Raw genomic sequence first — 20,428 nt, forward strand, 5'->3', positions numbered from 1 at the left:
CAAAAGAAAACCATGAAACCACAAAAGGAAAAACAAAAAGAAGAAATTATCAAACAAGAACTACAAAATCGGGCTTCCCTGGTGGCGCAGTGGTTGAGAGTCCGCCTGCCGATGCATGGGGACACGGGTTCGTGCCCCGGTCCAGGAAGATCCCACATGCCGCGGAGCGGCTGGGCCCGTGAGCCATGGCCGCTGAGCCTGCGCGTCTGGAGCCTGTGCTCCGCAATGGGAGAGGCCACAGCAGTGAGAGGCCCGCATACCGCAAAAAAAAAAAAAAAAAAAAAAAGAACTACAAAATCAACTGGAAAACAAGGTTTAAAATGGTACTAAATACATACTTGTCAATAATTACTTTAAATGTCAATGGACTAAATGCTCCAATCAAGACACAGAATGGCAGAACGGATAAAAACAAAAAAAACCCAAAAACCTACAATATACTGCCTACAAGGGACTCACTTCAGAGCGAAAGACACACAGATTCAAAATGAGGGGATGAAAAAAGACATTTCATACAAATGGGAAGGACAAGAAAGAAAGCATAGCAATATTCAAATTAAAACAGGCTTTAAAACAAAGTGTATAAAGAAAGACAAAGAAGGACATTATACAACGATAAAGGGATCAATACAAGAAGATATTACAGTTGCTAACACATATCCACCCTATATAAGAGCACCTAAATACATAAAACAAATACTAACAGACATAAAGGGAGAAACTGACAGGAATACAATAATAGTAGGAGACTTTAACACCCCAATGACATCAATGGACAGATCTTCCAGACAGAAAATCAATGAGGCAACAGAGGTCCTAAATCACACAACAGACCAGTTGAACTTAATTGATATCTACAGGACACTGCATCTAAAAAAAACCCAGAATACACATTCTTCTCAAGCATGCATGGAACATTCTCTAGGAACAGACCACATACCAGGACACAAGATAAGCCTCAACAAACTTAAGAGGACAGAAATTATTTCAAGCATGTTTTCTGGCCACAACATTATGAAACTAGAAATCAACCACAGAAAGAAAAAGGGGGAATAAAATGAACACATGGAGACTAAACAACATGCTACTGAAAAACCAATGGGCCAATGATGAAATCAAAGAGGAAATCGGAAAATACCTCAAGACAAACAAAAATGAAAAGACAACCTTACAAAAATCTACAGGATGCAACAAAAGCAGTTCTTAGAGGGAAGTTCATAGTGATACAGGCCTTCCTCAAGAAATAAGAAAAATCTCAAACTAAACTACCACCTAAAATAATTAGAAAAAGAACAAACAAAACCCAAAGTCAGCAGAAGAAAAGAAATATAAAGATCAGAGAAGAAAAAAATAAAATAGAGATTAAAGTATCAATAGGAACTTCCCTGGTGGCACAGTGGTTAAGAATCCACCTACTGGGCTTCCCTGGTGGCGCAGTGTTTGAGAGTCCACCTGCCGATGCAGGGGACACGGGTTCGTGCCCTGGTCTGGGAAGATCCCACATGCCGCGGAGCGGCTAGGCCCATGAGCCATGGCCGCTGAGTCTGCGCGTCCGGGGCCTGTGCTCTGCAACGGGAGAGGCCACAACAGTGAGAGGCTCGTGTACCGCAAAAAAAAAAAAAAAAGAAAAAAAGAATCCACCTACCAATGCAGGGGACATGGGTTCGAGTCCCGGTCTGGGAAGAGCCCACATGCTATGAAGCAACTAAGCCTGTGCTCCAGAACTACTCAGCCTGCGCTCTAGAGCCCGCGAGCCACAACTACTGAGCCTGCATGCCACAACTATTGAAGCCCGCGTGCCTAGAGTCCATGCTCCGCAACAAGTGAAGCCACCATAATGAAAAGTCCATGCACTGCAACGAAGAGTGGCTCCTGCTCACCACAACTAGAGAAAGCCCACAGAGCAACGAAGACCCAATGCAGCCAAAAATAAATTAAAAATTTTATTTTTTTAAAAAATCAATAAAACCATGAGCTGGTTTTTTGAAAAGATAAACAATATCAACAAGCCTCTAGCCAGGAATCACCAAGAAGAAAAGAGAGGACCCAAATAAACAAAATAAGAAATGAAAGAAGAGAAGTTATAACCGATATCACAGAAATACTAAAAATCATAAGAAAATACTATGAACAGTTATGCCAACAAATTGGACAACCCAGAAGAAATGGACAAGTTTCTAGAAGCATACAGCCTGCCAAAACTAAGTTAAGACGAAACAGATAATTTGAACAGTCCAATCACTAGAAGTGAAACAGAATCTGTAGTAAAAAAAAAAAAAACTCCCTGCAAACAAAAGTCAAGGACTGGATTGCTTCATTGAGGAATTCGACCAAACATACAAAGAAGAACTTAACACCTATCCTTCTCAAACTATTCCAAAAGACTAAAGAGAAGGGAACACTCCCAAAGTCATTCTATGAAACCACCATCACCCTTACACCAAAACCAGACAAAGACACAATAAAAAAAGAAAATTACAGACCAATATCTTTTTTTTTGGGGGGGGGGTACATGGGCCTCTCACTGTTGTGGCCTCTCCCATTGCTGAGCACAGGCTCCGGACGCGCACGCTCAGCGGCCATGGCTCACGGGCCTAGCCGCGCTGCGGCATGTGGGATCTTCCCAGACTGGGGCACAAACCCGTGTCCCCTGCATCGGCAGGCGGACTCTCAACCACTGCGCCACCAGGGAAGCCCCAGACCAATATCTTTGATGAATATAGATGCAAAAATCCTCAACAAATATTACAAACCAAATTCAATAATACATAAAAAAGATTATATACCACAATCAAGTTGGATTCATTCCAGGGTTGCAAAGATGGTTCAACATATGCAAATTAATCAATATGATACATCACATTAACAAAAGAAAAGACAAAAACCACATGATCACCTCAATAAATGCAGAAAAAGCATTTGATAAAATTCAACATCCATTCATGATAAAAACTCTCACCAACTGGATACAGAGGGAACATATCTAAACATAATGAAAGCCATTTACATCAAACCCACAGCCAACATAATGCTCAATGGTGAAAAGCTGCAAGCCTTCCCACTAAATTCAGGAACTTGACAGGGATGCCCACTCTCACCACTTCTCTTCAACATAGTATTGGAAGTCCTAGCCACAGCAATCAGGCAAGAAAAAAAATAATAAAAGGTATCCAAATTGGAAGAGAAGAGGTAAAACTGTCTCTATTTGCAGATGACATGATACTCTATATAGAGAATGCTAAAGATGCTACATAAAAACTATTAGAACTAATAAATGAATTCAGCACAGTAGCAGGATACAAGATTAATAAAAAGAAATCTGTTGCATTTCTTTACACTAACAATGAAATATCAGAAAAAGTAAAAAAAACAGAACAGAACAAAACAAAACAAAAACTCATTTAAAATCACATCATAAAGAAAAAAAAAAAACCCAAACCAACTTAGGAATAAACTTAACCAAGGAGGTGAAAAATCAATACATTGAAAACTATAAAACATTGATAAAGGAAACTGAAGATGATTCAAAGAAATAGAAACATATCCCAGTCTCGAATTGAAAGAATTAATATTCTTAAAATGGCCACGCTATCCAAAGCAATCTACAAATGTAATACAATCCCTATCAAAATACCCACGACATTTTTCACAGAACTGGAACAACTAATCCTAAGATTTACATGGAACCACAAAAGACCCAGAACTGCCAAAGCAATCCTGAGGAAAAAGAACAAAGCTGGAGGCATAACCCTTCCAGACTTCAGACAATACTACTACAAAGATACAGTAGCAAAACAACATGGTATTGGCACAAAAACAGATAGATCAACGGAACAGGATAGAGAACCCAGAAATAAACGCACACACCTATGGTCAGTTGATCTACAACAAAGGAAGCAAGAATATACAATGGAGAAAAGGTAGTCTCTTCAACAAATGGTGATGAGAAAGCTGGACAGCTACATGTATATCAAGGAAATTAGAACACTCCCTCACACCATATACAAACATAAACTCAAAATAGTTTAAAGACCTAAATATAAGACATGACACCATAAAACTCCTAGAACATAGGCAAAAAATTCTTAGACATAAATCACAGCAATATCTTCTTAGATGAGTCTCCCAAGGCAAAAGAAATAAAAGCAAAAGTAAACAAATGAGACTTAATCAAACTTAAAAGCTTTTGCACAGTACTGTAAGGGAAATCATCAACAAAAAGAAAAGACAACTATGGACTGGAAGAAAATATTTGCAAATGATGTGACCATTAAGGGGTCAATATCCAAAATATACAAAGAGCTCATACAACTCAGTATCAAAAAAACAAACAACCCAATCAAAAAATGAGCAGAAGACCTAAATAGACATTTCTCCAAAGAAGACACAGAGATCACAAACAGGCACATGAAAAGATGCTCAACATCACTAATTAGAGAAATGCAAATCAAAACCACAATGAGGTATCACCTCACACCAGTCAGAATGGGCTTCATCAGAAAAGCTACAAATAAATGCTGGAGAGGGTGTGGAGAAAAGGGAACTGTTGGTGGGAATGTTAATTGGTGAGGCCACTATGGAAACAGTACGGAGGTTCCTTAAAAAACAAAAATAGAGCTATCATATGATCCAGCAATCCCACTCTGGGCGTATATCCAGAAAAGATGAAAACTCTATTTCAAAAAGATACATGTATGCCAATGTTCATAGCAGCACTATTACAATAGCCAAGGCATGGAAGCAACCCAAGTGCCCATCAAGAGACGATCAGTTTAAGAAAATGTGGTGTATATATATACAGTGGAATATTACTCAGCCACAAAAAAGAATGAAATATTGCCATTTGCATGGACCTAGAGAATATTATACTAAGTGAAGTAAGTCAGAGAAAGACAAATATATGATATCGCTTATATGTGAAACCTAAAAATCAATACAAATCAATCTATATACAAAACAGAAACAGACTCACAGATATAGAAAACAAACTTATGTTTACCATAGGGTGCAGGGATAAATTAGGAGTATGGGATTAACAGATACAAACTACTATAAGTAAAACAGATGAGCAACAGGATTTACTGTACAGCACAGGGAATTATATGCAATATCTTATAATAACCTATGGTGGAAATAATCTGATGCAGATATTACTGAATCACTTTGCTGTACACCTGAAACTAACACAACTATACTACAAATGAACTATAATTCAATTAAAAAAAAAAAAGAAGGGCTTCCCTGGTGGCGCAGTGGTTGAGAGTCTGCCTGCCGATGCAGAGGACACAGGTTCGTGCCCCGGTCTGGGAGGATCCCGCGTGCCGCGGAGCGGCTGGGCCCGTGGGCCATGGCCGCTGGGCCTGCGCATCCGGAGCCTGTGGTCCACGGCGGGAGAGGCCACAGCAGTGAGAGGCCCACGTACCGCAAAAAACAAAAACAAACAAACAAAAAAAGATTCTTGACAACTAAATGCCACATGAGATCCTGGGCCAGAAAAAAATTTTCCCATTTGTTACTGATATAACAATATTACAACAACTGTTAAAATGTGAATAAGGTCTATTTGTAGATTAGATAAGAATATCATAACCAAAAATAGGTGTTCAGCAGATATGACCCACAAACCAAAATTCTGTGGTGGCCCTCTGTAGCTTTGAAAATGAGGTAACAGGAAGACAGTCAACTGATTCCAGGCCACATGCAGCACTCGAGAGAAAAGAAATTCAGAAAGAAATGAGAAAAATACATGAATCTGCAGGATTATCATACCCAGTTCTGGGTTCAAATCCCAGCTCAGCTACTGTCTGACTGAGTAACACCGGATGGGCCACCCCTCTGGTCTCATTCCCATCAGATTTTCTGGGGAACGAGGCATAGTGTTCATTGGTAAGCTACACAACGTATTTTGCATGACTATGTGTAGAAACAAGGAGCCAATCATCTTTCAAGATTACTTCTATTTTTAACATCAATCAGTGTCCCAAAGCAATCCTAAACAGCCCTCTCTTAATCTTAATACTATTTTCCATTAAATAGCTCTTAGGACAATGAATTTTAAGCTATTAAGTTTCCTTCAAATTCCCCTAACATCTTGGAATTCCATTAGTTCTGCTATAATGATTCTGATGTTTAAATTCTCCTTACTCCTTCCTTTTGGCATCTCTAATTTGCTTTGCATGCGTTCTTTCAGAGCTCACGTCTTTGCGTTTTAAGTAGCAAGATTGCACAAACATAGCAATTCTGAATATATAACACCTCTGGAACATCTCTACCCATAGGCACTTAAATATAGAAACTTTTATTCAGAGAGCTCACACTAAGATTCTGCTTTATTATTCCAACAGCTCTGGAGCTTAGGAATAAATCGCATGAAAAGTGGGTAGTTCTGGGGTGATGCCAGCATGCCTCCTAGTGGACAGTATAAAACATTTCATTTTTAACGAGGTTCGGGCCATATTAATATGCAAGTCCACTTTTAACTTGCTAATCTGTGAAGGATGAGGTCCTCTTTATAAGCGAATACACGTGCTATCCTGTCTTGGCTTCCTAAGCAGAGGAGAGTGAATTAAGTCTTTCCTTGATGACGTGGCTCCACTTCTGCGGGCCCTTGCAGGACTCGATCACTGAGTGCACTAGTTCATATTCTGGCTCCCGTGCCACGCTGCTGCCCTGGGCCTGTGTGGACAATGACCCTCAGGTTTTCCAGTTCCAACAGCCCCACTACCTGCTAGTGCTTCTAACTGCAGTCTCAGGCCTGTGAAGTTGTTACTGAGCTTCCCCTAACACAGTAATGTGCCTTATGAGGATGGGTCTTCATCTTCATGGAGATTTTGGCATCAAAATCCAATGAAGGATTAAGGTCACAGCTTTATGGCCCCCATTTTAAATCAGTTATTCTTTTATTTAGCTTTCTAGTGTCTATCATATTGTTGTCTGTCTCTCTTTTTTTAGAAAGCTACACTCGCAATTTCTTGGAAATAATAATAATAAAAAAAAGAAAATGCTCTTTCAATAAAAAGACAAAAATGGCTGAGATTGTGGCCAGCATGTTCTACATAATTCACATTCCTTAGGGTTTCACTTAGGTCTTTTTAGGAAGAAATGTTGCTCTCATTCTTTTCTGGCTTACAGTTACACATTTCTTGACACTTTTCCAAATAGAGGCACTATTGGCAAAGGACTTTTTCACCTGAGAGGCCTGAGAAAAAGCTCTCTTTAACTGTAATTATGGCATAATTATTACATAACATAATTATGTAATTATGTATCATGACAGCAACTGACATTTGGCCCTTAGAAGTCTTCCTTTCTTGTTGCTTTAATTACAAGGGACTCTTACTTGCCCAGTTTTCATCTCATTTATATCTGCTAGGCTGAGAGACAGTCAGATGAACAATTCTATGGAGAGAATTGTCTCTCATTCATGGGCTAGCAGTGAATACCACAGTTTAGTCTACAGATTAAGGATAATACTAACTGATTTTTTAAAAGAAAAACTATGCGAAGAGTAGAGGGAAGGCCAAAGAGAAAGCAAGGGGTAAAAAAAGTTATGGTTCACACTCAATTTATACTCGGAAGGAAAATGGCTTGTCTATATTTCATATAACTGGGAGGATCTGCTACTCATAAAAGAAGTATATAGAACACTAGTACAATCGGATAGTTATATATTTTCTCCCAGGTCAATATTATACTTAAGAACACAGCACTTCATTACTTTTTATACGTAAAACGTAAGAAACAGTGTGTGTGATAATCACAAGAGTAACTATTTACGATAAGTTGTTCAAAATGTTATACCATTTAGGGACTTCTCTGGTGGCACAGTGGTTAAGAATCTGCCTGCCAACGCAGGGGACACGGGTTTGATCCCTGGTCTGGGAAGATCCCACATGCCACAGGGCAGCTAAGCCCATGCACCACAACTACTGAGCCTGCCCTCCAGAGCCTACGAGCCACAACTACTGAGCCCACGTGCCACAACTACTGAAGCCGGCAGGCCTAGAGCCCTTGCTCTGCAACAAGAGAAGCCGCCACAATGAGAAGCCCGTACACCACCCCTGCTCACCGCAACTAGAGAAAGCCCACATGCAGCAACAAAGACCCAACACAGCCAAAAATAATAAATTAATTTAAAAAAATGTTATACCATTTGGAAATTAGATTGGGGAATATATTATAAAGCTTATTTTGATTCAATTCTTGGGAGGAAAGATGAAAAGTTGATGTTTGCATAGCAAAAGAAGACAACAAAAATGGAATCCTCAGCAGAAGTTCTCCACTGTCTGGGGATGCAATTCTTTTCTCAATGACCTCTTGGGATTTCGGTTACTATTTTAAGGTTCTCCAGTGAAATTTTTTCTAGGAGAATTAACTCCCAAGAAAGAACTAGGAGGTTTGTTTGTTTGTTTTTAACTTGAAAAGAGACAGAACGTACATACTGCTTTACAACTGTTGGCTATCAGACTTGCAGTCTTCTTGAACGTCTTTTCAAGGTAGTGTGCAAATCTTTCATTTTCATTTTCTTTTGACCCGAGCTGAAGAAATTCACCTATAAAAAAGGAAAGTGGTCATGTGAGGGTTTTTTTTTGCTTGGCAAAAAAATAAGATTGAATAAAAAAGAAGAAAAGTCAGAATTAACCTACCACGCACCAAATCTTCAATCACTTGGGTTAAAATAGATACAACAGTTGTATTTCCAATTCGTGCCAGAGCTATCGATGCTGCAGAAAGAATTAAATCGCCAGCAAGGACAGCCTAGAAGAGAAGAAAACTTTCAGAGAAAAATATCTGAGCATCGGAGCCAACAATGAAGTTAACTTCTCAGAAGAGAAACAGGATGGGAGGTAGGGAGGGGGTCATCCTGGATATGTTTTTCCCCTTCCTCTTCCTCAGCAGGATTACGTTATAATCAGCTACAGATTTGGGATGCTGTTTGAACTGGATGCGCTCTCAGAGATGACCCAGTCTGCCTCTCCAGTTCAGAGCTGAAGAAATGAATGCCTAGAGACGGAAGTACCTGACCCTCTGGCTTCATCCCTAGCCCCAGCAAAATGTCACTGCCTTCATTTAGTTACGCTGGACCATTCGCTCTCCCATCAAACTATGTGGCTGTGCCTTTGCACTTACTGTTTCTTCTGCTCAAAAGAGTCCTTCCCCTTCATCACCTGGCAGACTCATGTGCAGAATTAGCTCAGGCGGCACCTGCAGGAAGTTCACTCAGATCCCTCACTCTGATCTTCTGTGAGCACAGCACCCCTTGGATATTGCTGTCTTCCCACATTTTTCCTATTTACCCAACTCCTAAGGGCATGTAGCGGGAATTATCCAGCTAGTACTTAGTACGCACCAGTGCACGGCCCAACCCATGCTTCTCTCAATGAAAACTAAACCAAGGAATCTTGGCTCCAAGTTCAATGCTCTTAGAACGCTATTACACTGCCCCTCATTCCAGGACAAAATATTTTTTTTCACTGAACACCAATCAGTATTTTCCCAATCTTCTTTAGATTGTGAACAAACGTCTGCATTGTATTTGCAACTAATTATAAGTTATTCATGACCGAATTACATGCTGTACTCAAATACACTAATTTGCATACTTAAAGATATGGATAGGTGTTATAGAGTAGTTCTAAATGATAGAGTTTGTGGAATTTGAATCCACAGAATTTGCAACATAACCACATTTTAAGTTTTTTTATTTGTTGTTTTTGTTTTTGGCTGCACCGTGTGGCATGTGGGATCTTAGTTCCCCAACTAGGGACTGAACCCATGCCCCTTGCAGTGGAAGCGTGGAGTCTTAACTGCTGGACCACCGGGGAAGTCCCAAGTTTTTATTGTCTGTTAGTTCTCTAGTATCTAAAATTAGTGATGTTCAGTATGTTTACCAACTAGTCATTTTATATAACATATACTGTATAAGGTATCTTGATGTAAATGTAAATATACATTTATAATGTCATTGTAGGACTTTCCTGGTGGCGCAGTGGTTGAGAATCTGCCTGTCAATGCAGGGGACACGGGTTCAATCCCTTTCCGGGAAGATCCCACATGCCACGGAGCAACTAAGCCTGTGCGTCACAACTACTGAGCCTGTGCGCCACAACTACTGAGCCTGTGCTCTAGAGCCCACGAGCCACAACTACTGAGCCCATGTGCCCCAACTACTGAAGCCCGCACATCTAGAGCCCGTGCTCTGCGACAAGAGAAGCCACTGCAATGAGAAGTCTGCCCACCGCAACGAAGAGTAGCCCCCACTCGCCTCAACTAGAGAAAGCCCACACGTAGCAACGAAGACCCAATGCAGCCAAAAATAAATAAAATAAAAAATATAAAGTTATTGTACACATTATGATTTATAGGTATACACACATCCATCATCCACCCTACATCATTAGTAGCTGAGGGCTCAGGATCCCTAGGCTTTTGCCTCTTTCCTCTCTGGCCCTGGGGATCCCAGAGGCCAAAAGCTTCCAGCATTTGGAACTAAAGCTGCCACACTGGGGATGGCTGGGGTGAGGGGTTAAGGGAAAGAAGGGATAGGGACCCAGACAGGGGAATGAGGGTTCATGGAGGAGGTGCTGTACGAATGGATTTTCATTGGTAACACAGCAGTTTTGTTTGACGGGCAAAAAAGGGGAGACTAGCAGGTGGCCCCATGCAGGGCAGACCAGCCTTGCAGCAGAAAGAGGCAGGTGACAGTGTAAACACAGTCTTCCAAAGGAGGCCCCCGGGACTTTTCTGGTGGCGCAGTGGTTAAGAATCTGCCTGCCAATTCAGGGGACACGGGTTCGAGCCCTGGTCCGGGAAGATCCCACATGCCGTGGAGCAACTAAGCCCATGTGCCACAACTACTGAGCCTGTGCTCTAGAGCCCGCAAGCCACAACTACTGAAGCCTGCGCGCCTAGAGCCCGTGCTCTACAACAAGCCACCGCAATGAGAAGCCCAAGCACCGCGTTGAAGAGTAGCCCCCGCTCACCGCAACTAGAGAAAGCCCGCGCGCAGCAACAAAGACCCAATGCAGCCATAAATAAATAAATGAATTAATTAATAATAATAAAAAAAAAGGATGGAGGACCCCAACAGCAGAGGCAGTCACAAGAGGGGACCAGTCAGGAGAAAAATCTTAACTTGTTCACTTAATCCTCCCCCTTTGCCCAAGGGCTCAAGTATAAAGCTTTAAGGACAGGCTCTGAAAACAGACACAGCAGACTGCAGGACATGTCATAGAGTTACCCAGGGCCTCTCCAAAATGAAACTCCACCCTTTTTTACCAACATTCTGATGTATAGAATTCTGTCAATAGGACACAAAACCTTTTCATCTAAAATCGGAAATAAAAAGATTTAACAAAATCATGTGCACTAAAGAAAAACCAGCATGTAAAGATAATAATGAAGGTATATTTCTTCTTTGAATACGATTAGAAAACAGGTGGGAACCAGGTATTACAGACATCTGAGGGCGGGGAAGGTATGGAGAAGGAAAACTCATTCACATTAATGTTTTGTTTGTGCTTCAAATGGGCAGGATGGCCAAGGGAAGGGCATGTGTGGCGGGAGATGCCTGCTCCCAGAAGGCCCGTGGGTCTTCCCTTTTATTTGAATTTTATCCCCTTCCTCAACCCATGATTTAAACATCCTTAAACAAGATGCCACATTCTACACACCCCTTTCAAGAAATGCTAATAATGTGGAAATATGCTTTAAAATATACATGAGCTATTCAATTATAAAGCTTCTATTTAAAAAGGTAAAAATTTCACGGGAGAACAGTATCCCTCTGAGATTGATACAGATGTGTATGAATATGTGTGTATATATGTGTATTTATACATATATATATATATATTAGTTTTATTTATTTACTTGCCTTGAAACTCTTGCATGTGGCAGTTAGTAAATGGTTAAACAATTAAAGTGAATCTGAGTAATGTAAGCCCCAAAGTAAAAGGCATGATTCCTCATGAAATGTGCTTTTTGGATAACTACAAAAATCTCCTTCCTTAACCAAATTCTATATAAAACTGTGAAGAAGCAGAAACACTAAGTTTATTTTTCTGTGCTGTTATCCATGATCAAACATCTGTATGTAGACCAGACATGAAACCTATTTTGAAAGCTGGAAGACCACATTTGATGAAGCATATTTTTTTTTTTTTTTTTTTTGCAGTACGCAGGCCTGTCACTGTCGTGGCCTCTCCCGTTGCGGAGCACAGGCTCTGGAAGCGCAGGCTCAGCGGCCATGGCTCACGGGCCCAGCCGCTCCACGGCATGTGGGATCTTCCCGGACCGGGGCACGAACCTGTGTCCCCTGCATCGGCAGGCGGACTCTCAACCACTGCGCTACCAGGGAAGCCCATATTTTACTGTTTAATGAGACAAATCTGGAAAATAAATGCAATCCAAAGAGTATGGGATTTAATAAGAAAGATTTAAAAAACCAAAAAGCCATACCTTCTTTTCACCCCAGATCTTATTAACTGTGTGTTTTCCTCTTCGGGAACTTGCATCATCAATGACATCATCATGGACCAGGCTGGCAGTGTGGATCATTTCTGCAATTAAGGCTATGGCACGCTGGCTTGCTTGCACATTTCTAGTTAACAGAAAGCAATGCTTTTTAACAGAGACACCGCCTATAACCTCAGCAATCATCTTGTGAAAACTGGACATCGGATCTAGGATAAAGAATTTTATTTCTCTAAGAGAAACTATATAAAAACTTTGGCTTCCCTACACAGCCAATTCTATCATTTGGAGAACATTTTAAAAATGCACAAGATACCCTGCACCAAGATTATGTTTTTGGGACACCACACTAAGAAGCAGAATTTGTATAATTAACAACAAAAAAAGGATAAACACCTCAGATGTCTGGGTATCTGGCTGAAGAATCATCGTTATGTCCTATAACAGTGGTCTTGGTCAGTTGGTCAAGTTTACAGTTAGGTTACAATTAAATTTCAGGGGTGGATGGGGAAGATGGGTGAAGAGCATTCTAAAGAAGTGTATGAAAGAACCAATGGTCACTGTGTTCAAAGCTTTTAATAATGTCTTAAATATTTAGTAAGAAGACCTTGATAACCAAGAGAGCTGGAATTCATAATTCCAATTGGCTATTGATATTGGTTACCAATATGAATTGATAATTCATATTGGAATATGAATTCCAATTCAAATTTAACCTGTGCATTAGAAATTTAAACTTTCATTTCCCAGATTTAACACAAAATACAGGAGAAACATTCCCAAGAAGATACTTGGATGCGACTTTTACAGTTAAAAGGGAACCCCAATTTCTCTTTAATCATCATTATTCTCACCATCATCATCTATGGGAATTTAAAAAAACTGAATTTTAAGAAAATCAAACTGAAGAAATAACCAACTGAATTTTCTGAATCTAACACAGAAGCCTGGCTCAAACACACGCTAACTAAATGTTTTGTTTATTCCTATAGCTTACTTTTCAAATATCACCACGTTCTCTCTTAGAAGGGAGAAAAGAGAGAGGGATACTGAAATGTGACTTTTTTTCTTGAAGAACCTAATCTGAACATCTGCAAAAGCCAGTGCTCATTCTAATTCCTCAGATCCAGCAGAAAGCCATGAAAAATGAAGTACAACTAACATTAAAGATGCTGGAATTTAACTACAAACACTAAATCAGCCTGAAGACTATCTTCCCGTCTTGCTTGAAATGTAATTTTAAAATATGGTGCTTTACCAGCAACTCTTACTTAAGATTTTTAGAACTAAACCTCAGAATCTTCCGACTGCTTTTAGCCCAGAAATCAACTGTAAAGTGCTGCTCGTTATTTATTAATGTCACAATTATAACAGTTCTAAACACTTCTGGATCACAACACATTCTTCTGAGGAGGGAGAAGTAAAGAAACAGAGGGGAGGGACAAATCATCCTGTAAAACTACTTTAGTTTATGAGAAAATGGAGCTTTGGATGGCTTCCAAGAGCTGTTCTGAATCCTTCTGTGAGAAACTCACAGACCCTATAGAAGGAAGCTTGGACCTTAAGTATTTTTCAGGTAAATTTACTGGATCCTATCTTAATGCACAAGGAAAGATGTAGACTTTTACCATTGTTTTTTACATAAATAGAAAGACTATTTCTTTAGAACATTTTCTCAATGAATTTCAGTCTGATGAAATATACACTTGCTACTCATTAATAGTAGATCTTACCTTAAACAACTGGTAAGACCTCTAAGCCTTTCTCACGTATTTAGAGGTCGGGCACCACTTCCGTTATCACAAACTATGTCAGCAGGCAGGGGTCCTGCTGGGAAGCTGCAGTAAAATGGCAGTACTCACTGAGACACTGGAGTTTTTTGTAATTTGAAGATATTAAAACAAAGATTTCTTAAAATATCTTGAAATTTCATAGACTACATATATGTAAAAATGCCTTTTCTACGGCTAAATTGATGAAATCAGGATTCTTGCTTAGAAAGTTATTTGGCATCGTGACACAGCCCCTACATAGGATAAACATCACATTTTAGACGCTTTATCATTTTATCTGATGTACTTTTTCCTGCACAATTAGCCTTTAACATGTGCCAGCTTCTATCTGGAAAATACTGTCACTACGTATCCACAGTACAGCATAATGGTCTGCAACCCAAATTTACAGATCACAGAAACAACTCACACTGTTTTGAAGATGAAATCTTCGAAGTACCGAACTGAGTCATGCCTTCAAAAAACTGGGCACCATGTCTACTTCCTGCTGTGAAAGAGCTGCCACACTTTCCCAACTTCTGGGAGAGGTGCTAAGAAAAACCAGTCAGGCGAGACAGCAGGAGAAAATGAGGCCCCGAGTCTGAGTCTCGAAAGGTGGCTCTGTCCTCCATCCTTCACACCTGCAAGAGCGTGCGATGACTCAGCCAGCCCCTCACAACAGTCAGGTTTTTCCCTCTTGATTAGATTTCAAACAACATTTTTATAATGAATAATTTCAAGCACAGACGGAAACAGATGGAATAATATAATGACCCCCCACATACCCTTCACCAAGCTCACATGTGATTTAAATAAAATGCTTTTTCCTCCTATTCATACTGATATATAATGCCAAGTCTTAAAGAAATGACAAGTAAACCCCCAGTGTGGGAAAACTGTCTCCAAAAAGAAAGTCAAACCTTATCAGTGGGTTACCTTGATTTGCAACAACTGAGGGAAGCAGAAGAATTTAAACAGTAAATGTGGTTTCACTCTAACCAAGACAGAGAAGCTTCTATTCCCAAAGCTACAGAGGTTGTATAAAGACCAGAGTTCTCAGCTGGGTTACAGAAGGCTCTATTTCTATTTCCCAATGTTCTTCTGTTTATTTTCTTCTGCCAATTCTAAACAGAAGCGTTTCACTTTGTTTGTGAGAACTCTGACAAGATTAGTGTTTCTTAAATATCATCTCTTGCCCACTATGTCAAAATCAATACTCTTGAAAATACAGACTGAAAATTCCTTAGACTTAGGAACTGGGATCCCTCATGATGGGGCTCAGGAACTGGCATTCTGAACCAGCAGTCCTGGTGATTCTGACACACAAAGTTGGGGACATGCTGCTCTGTAAGTGGGGTATTCGCCTGACTGACTGCAAGCCCCAAACGGAAGCTTCTCCTGAGAAGGGATTTGACACAAGCTCAGCCTCTGCTGCCCCCCTGCAGCCCCGCCTCTAAATCGCAGGCATGACCTGAAACTTGGGGGCCCAGTTTAAAGGTCTTATGCCAACGACTCCCCAAGTCTCTTCGGAGCTGGAGGGCAGGAGGTCTCCCCTGTTCTGAAAGGCACAGTCATGGGAGGGTGACCTCCTCTTCTCTGACACTTCGCATCATCTCGAGTTTTAAAGGCACGAATGAACACTTTATCAGTTTGGTACTGAAGAACTCTCTAGTTAAAATGCAAACAAAGTCTCTCTCTGTCTCGAAAATTCTTCAGGACGTGAACTGCATCTCCTAGTTGTTACCTGATAAAAGTACACAAGTTTTCAGTATGCTGAACAATATATCCACGTCACTTAAGATTCTATCTTTATCTGCCACTGAGCTGACTTGCTACAAGTTTGGGTCCCTCAACTACTGACACTGTGGAAAGTGTTCAGCTCCCCCCTGGGTCTGCGCTGCCAGATCTGGTGCATCCGGAAGCGGTACCTGCAGAGGGAGAGAAAAGTCCCAGCAGGCACACTCTCCACACTCGTGCGATATGATGTGAACGATGGGGTTTGTCCCAGTTTCCTGTGGCCCGGTGACAAAACACCACAAACTTGGTGGTTTAAATCAGTAGAAATTCTGCCACAGTTCTGGAGACCACAAGTCCAAAAGCATTTTCCCTGAACTGAGATGGAGGTATCGGCAAGGCCAGGCTTCCTGCAGAGTCTCAAGGAGAGAATCCTTTCCTTGCTCCTTCCAGTTGTGCTGGCTGCTGGAGGGCCTTAGTTTGTGGCCACAAGCTTGAAGCAGCCACCTTCAAGTCTCTCCCCTCCATCTTCACACGGCCTTCTCTTCTGTTACGGCAATCTCCCTCTGCCTCCCTCTTTAGGGATACAAATGACTGCATTTCCGGCCCATCAGATAATCCAGGATGACACCCCCATTTCAAGATCCTTAACTTAAGCACATCTGCAAAGACCCTTTTCTTGTCATATGATGTAACACTTACAGGTCCCAAGGATTAGGACATGCATACTTTTGTGGGGCCATTTTTCAGCCTAACACAGTTTCTTACTTTCACCATCCTCTTCTGCTGATGCGCAAATGTTTCCTTTTCAGTGATCTGATTCTTAAAATTACTTGATTTTACTTCATCTGTCTAAAATCTTGTTTCTCCACATTACTGACACGACCTTGAAGTGTCTCCCCTTCCGCAGCGGCGTCCAGGTTGAACGCGGGGGACGGAAGGCGTTCCTGCCCACCCCTCACTCTCGCTTCTCATCCTCGGCCCAATATTTCTGTTGCTTGGCCTCTGCCCCCAGCCACTGCGGTCTTGTTCCCTTTCCCTGTATTCCTTACTGGCACACTGATGCATGAACATCAAAGGTGCCTTCCTTCTAAGGGACAGCAGAGTACAGGAGGGATACCTGTGAGCTCCAACTTGCTTAGCACGTCATTTTCCTTGGTCACTGGCCATTCACCTTTGAAAACCCAAACAAGCGCACCAGACTACAGTGGAGACTGCCTTTCTTTGGAGGGAAGAGCGGTTTTAAGCTTGATCCTAACGGTAATGAATCCATCAGCAGTTTTAGTATCAAGAAAAATTAACTGACATTCAAGAGCAGCAGCTCCTGAATCTTTCAGATTTATATCCAGATAAAAACAGATGTCTGCAAAGTTGCATCGTAAATGATGCAGGATTCATGCTCCTGGTTATTTTCTTGCCACTGAAGAAACACTGCATTTTGGAAGCCCTGGACATGTGGAGAGTGACTCCATGATGATATCTCAGACCTGCAGCTTATCCAGGCTGGCTTTCTCCACAGGATCCAGGGTACAAAAGAATAATGCAGCATTTGGGTTTTTTAATTGAGCACAGCTGATGAACGTGTAGACGTTGATTCCTTCAGTGATAGAATCAGCCTCCCCCTGGGTGGTGGGAGCCAACGAGTGAGCACACACCATGTTCAAAGCCCCATAGCCGCCTTGCTCTCAATGATGTTCCCCTTAGACTTGGGCCTGACCTCACCCATGAAATGGACAACCACCTGGTTATCAAAGCCTCCTCTACCTCAGCAGGTATCCCTTATCACAGACTTTACATCAAGATCCATTTTAATTATGAGTATGGACACATCAAGAGTGCCATCTCCTAGGTTAAAGACAAAAATATTTCTCGTGGCACCAAGCTTCCTAACCCATAAGCCGCCGCAGCAGCAGCTGGCTCAATGATTCAGAACACACAGAAACCAAGAATGGTTCTAGAATCGTTAGCGGCCTGACTCTAGGAATCATTCGCGGCCTGACTCTAGGAATCATTCATGTGAGCTGGTGCTGTGATGACTGTTTTGTTACAGTTTCCCTAGAGTAAGTTTTTGTAGTTTCCTTTGTCTTTATGACAATCACAAAAGTTACTTCCTCTGAATTTAAGAGTTTTATCGCATTTGGAAGCTTGACCTATTTACTAATGTGAAAACTGCATCTTATCTGTTCTATCTAATCAAATGTCTGGCTTTGTAAACTAGACTAGTGGGATTCAATGCCACTTGACTATTTGTACAGTCAAGATCAACAGATCTGTGCCCAATGTAACTTGAGTAAGCCTGTTATCCTAATCACTGGCAGTGATATCCACTTTCCAGTGCCAGAAGATTTCCACAAGAAACTGATGGTGTCAAGACTGATGATAAGAACAGGTGCCTTCAATGAGGTCTCTGAGTAGGACAGGTTTGGCTTGTTTGAGAAGAGACACTAATTGTGTTGTGGTCAATAAGTAGAGCAATTTCATAGAATCTATTCTTTATAAAGCTCAGTTCTGACTTGGATTCTTTGATAAGGTAAGTTCTAACCCACAGGTAGTTGGGTTTTGCTGCACTCTGTTGAGGGTTGGGTTCTCGGGAAAGCACTCTCACGTTTAAAGTACAGAATGTCTACTCAGAAATGCCCTTGGGATCAACACCTGAGGGAGGGGGAGGAGACAAGAGGATAGGGTAGAGGGAGAAGTTTCTGCAGTGCAGGCCCATCCAGAGCCACAGCCACTCCATCGTGTGCTCTGGAGCTAGAATGGCCCTTCATCTGTCAGTCCCTGGACGTGGACTGGCTAAGGTGAGAGGATTCTCTGCAGCCGGGGCAACCCTTGAAGAGGCTGCGAACTGAAGGCTCTCCACCGGCAACACTGGCCCAGGAGCTGGGGCAAAGGGTCCTTCAGGGAAGGGGGATCTGGGCAGCGTGGCTCAGAATCCACCACAACTCTGTTTTCTGGACCTTTCAAGTTTGATTATCTGTTGTATGCATCCTACCTTACCTGACCAGGTACTGTAGTTATCAGGATGCACAGAAGGAAAATAAAGATGAAGCCTTAAGGTTTTGGGGGCCATATTACCCTTTAAGAATATGCTATAAGCCATGTATACCTTTGCGTGCAAACATATGAAAATTTCTGCACACAATTCTAAGGGGTTCACAGACCCCCCCCCACCGCCACCCCAGCTTTCACGGACCTCAGGTTAAGAACTGGGAAGTGAAGTGATCTAGCAGGGAACACATAATGGACGACGGACAAGCTTAATACAGGAAAAAGAGAAACTCAGTAGAAGGTAGTTCCCCCACCCCCCATTTCGTAAGGTATCTGTTCTATTCTGTTTTCCAAAATCCCCTCCAGGATTACTGTTAACCTATTTAATACACATCTCAGAAGCAAGACGATGATGTCTAATAAGCCTTAGAGGAGCCATTAAACTGTGACTGTCAAATGATGAAGCAGGCCTCTCGCAATTCTGCCAACACCAACAAGCAGGCAGGTGAAGTAGTGGAACGGCTGCTGGTGGCATCAGCTAGAAACAGAGGCCTGCGTGGTCCTGCCCAGAATCTTTTACCTTTGCCCCACATGGCTCTAAACCTCTTTCAGCAAGCAAAATCACAAATGGCCCAGGCCCTCCCCCCATTCCCCACCCCCTCTTGCTTTTAGTGGCTTGGAAGTTAACAGCTCGATATTTGGCCTATTAAGAGCCTGATCCAAAAGGGTCCTTAGGAAGTAAGTATTCTCAAGAAGCTGGGGCTTGGAGAATAATATCGTTAGGCTACTGTACCACCCAAATGCACGCCACAGTCACGACTCACATCCTGATGCCTCCATACTGTGCCTTCAGCAAGCCCTAAGCTATAGCCAGAACATCCCTGGAGAAGGCAGAATTGAACTTCCTTTTCTTTAAACCAGCAATGCCTTTTCTGGGTATATAGTCTCCCATTTTTTTTCTGCAACCAACAGTTTATACAGTTTCAATGAGGTAAATTGAAGACTTTGACTCTGGGGATAACAGCTGACAGGATTTAAGGTGAGCAATGCAGAATATTTTCCTTCCCTTGTTTTCTGTGAGGGTGATGAACCGTATTGTTAATCTGAGAAATTAAAAATATAAACACACACTATCTCTAGACCAGTGGTTCTCAACCAGGGACGATTCTGCTCCTCCGGGGACATCTAGCAATGTCTGGAGAAATTTCTTGGTCGTCATCAACTAGGGGAGGGGCTGCCAAACACCCTACAAGACACCTAACAGTCCCCGCGGCAAAGAATTATCTGGCCCCGAATGTCAGCAGAGTCACAGCTGAGAAACCCAGTTCTAGACCACGTGAGACGTATTTCAAGTTTGGTTCAGAGGGAGCATTTCTGCTGCCCTGCCTTCCGGTGAGGTGAAAGTGGTCCTGATGATGGGAAAATGGTCACTGCCAGAGATTTCACTGCTTGTTCAAACT

The 20,428-nt window shown here is 41.7% G+C and overlaps 1 protein-coding gene across 1 annotated transcript in view; it reads right to left on the reverse strand.

Moving 5' to 3' along the window:
- Positions 1 to 20,428, reverse strand: part of PDSS1 (decaprenyl diphosphate synthase subunit 1) — a gene marked incomplete at both ends in the record, with an annotated part of 46,909 nt that overhangs the window by 17,036 nt on the left and 9,445 nt on the right. Inside the window, 3 exons of the mRNA XM_082843639.1 lie at positions 8,442 to 8,551; positions 8,646 to 8,757; positions 12,460 to 12,601. Of these exons, the coding sequence (XP_082699765.1) occupies positions 8,442 to 8,551; positions 8,646 to 8,757; positions 12,460 to 12,601 (364 nt within the window). The remainder of the gene's footprint in view (positions 1 to 8,441; positions 8,552 to 8,645; positions 8,758 to 12,459; positions 12,602 to 20,428) is intronic.

The sequence above is a fragment of the Leucopleurus acutus genome, assembly GCF_964270905.1.
Source record: "Leucopleurus acutus genome assembly, chromosome: 1".
NCBI lineage: Eukaryota > Metazoa > Chordata > Mammalia > Artiodactyla > Delphinidae > Leucopleurus > Leucopleurus acutus.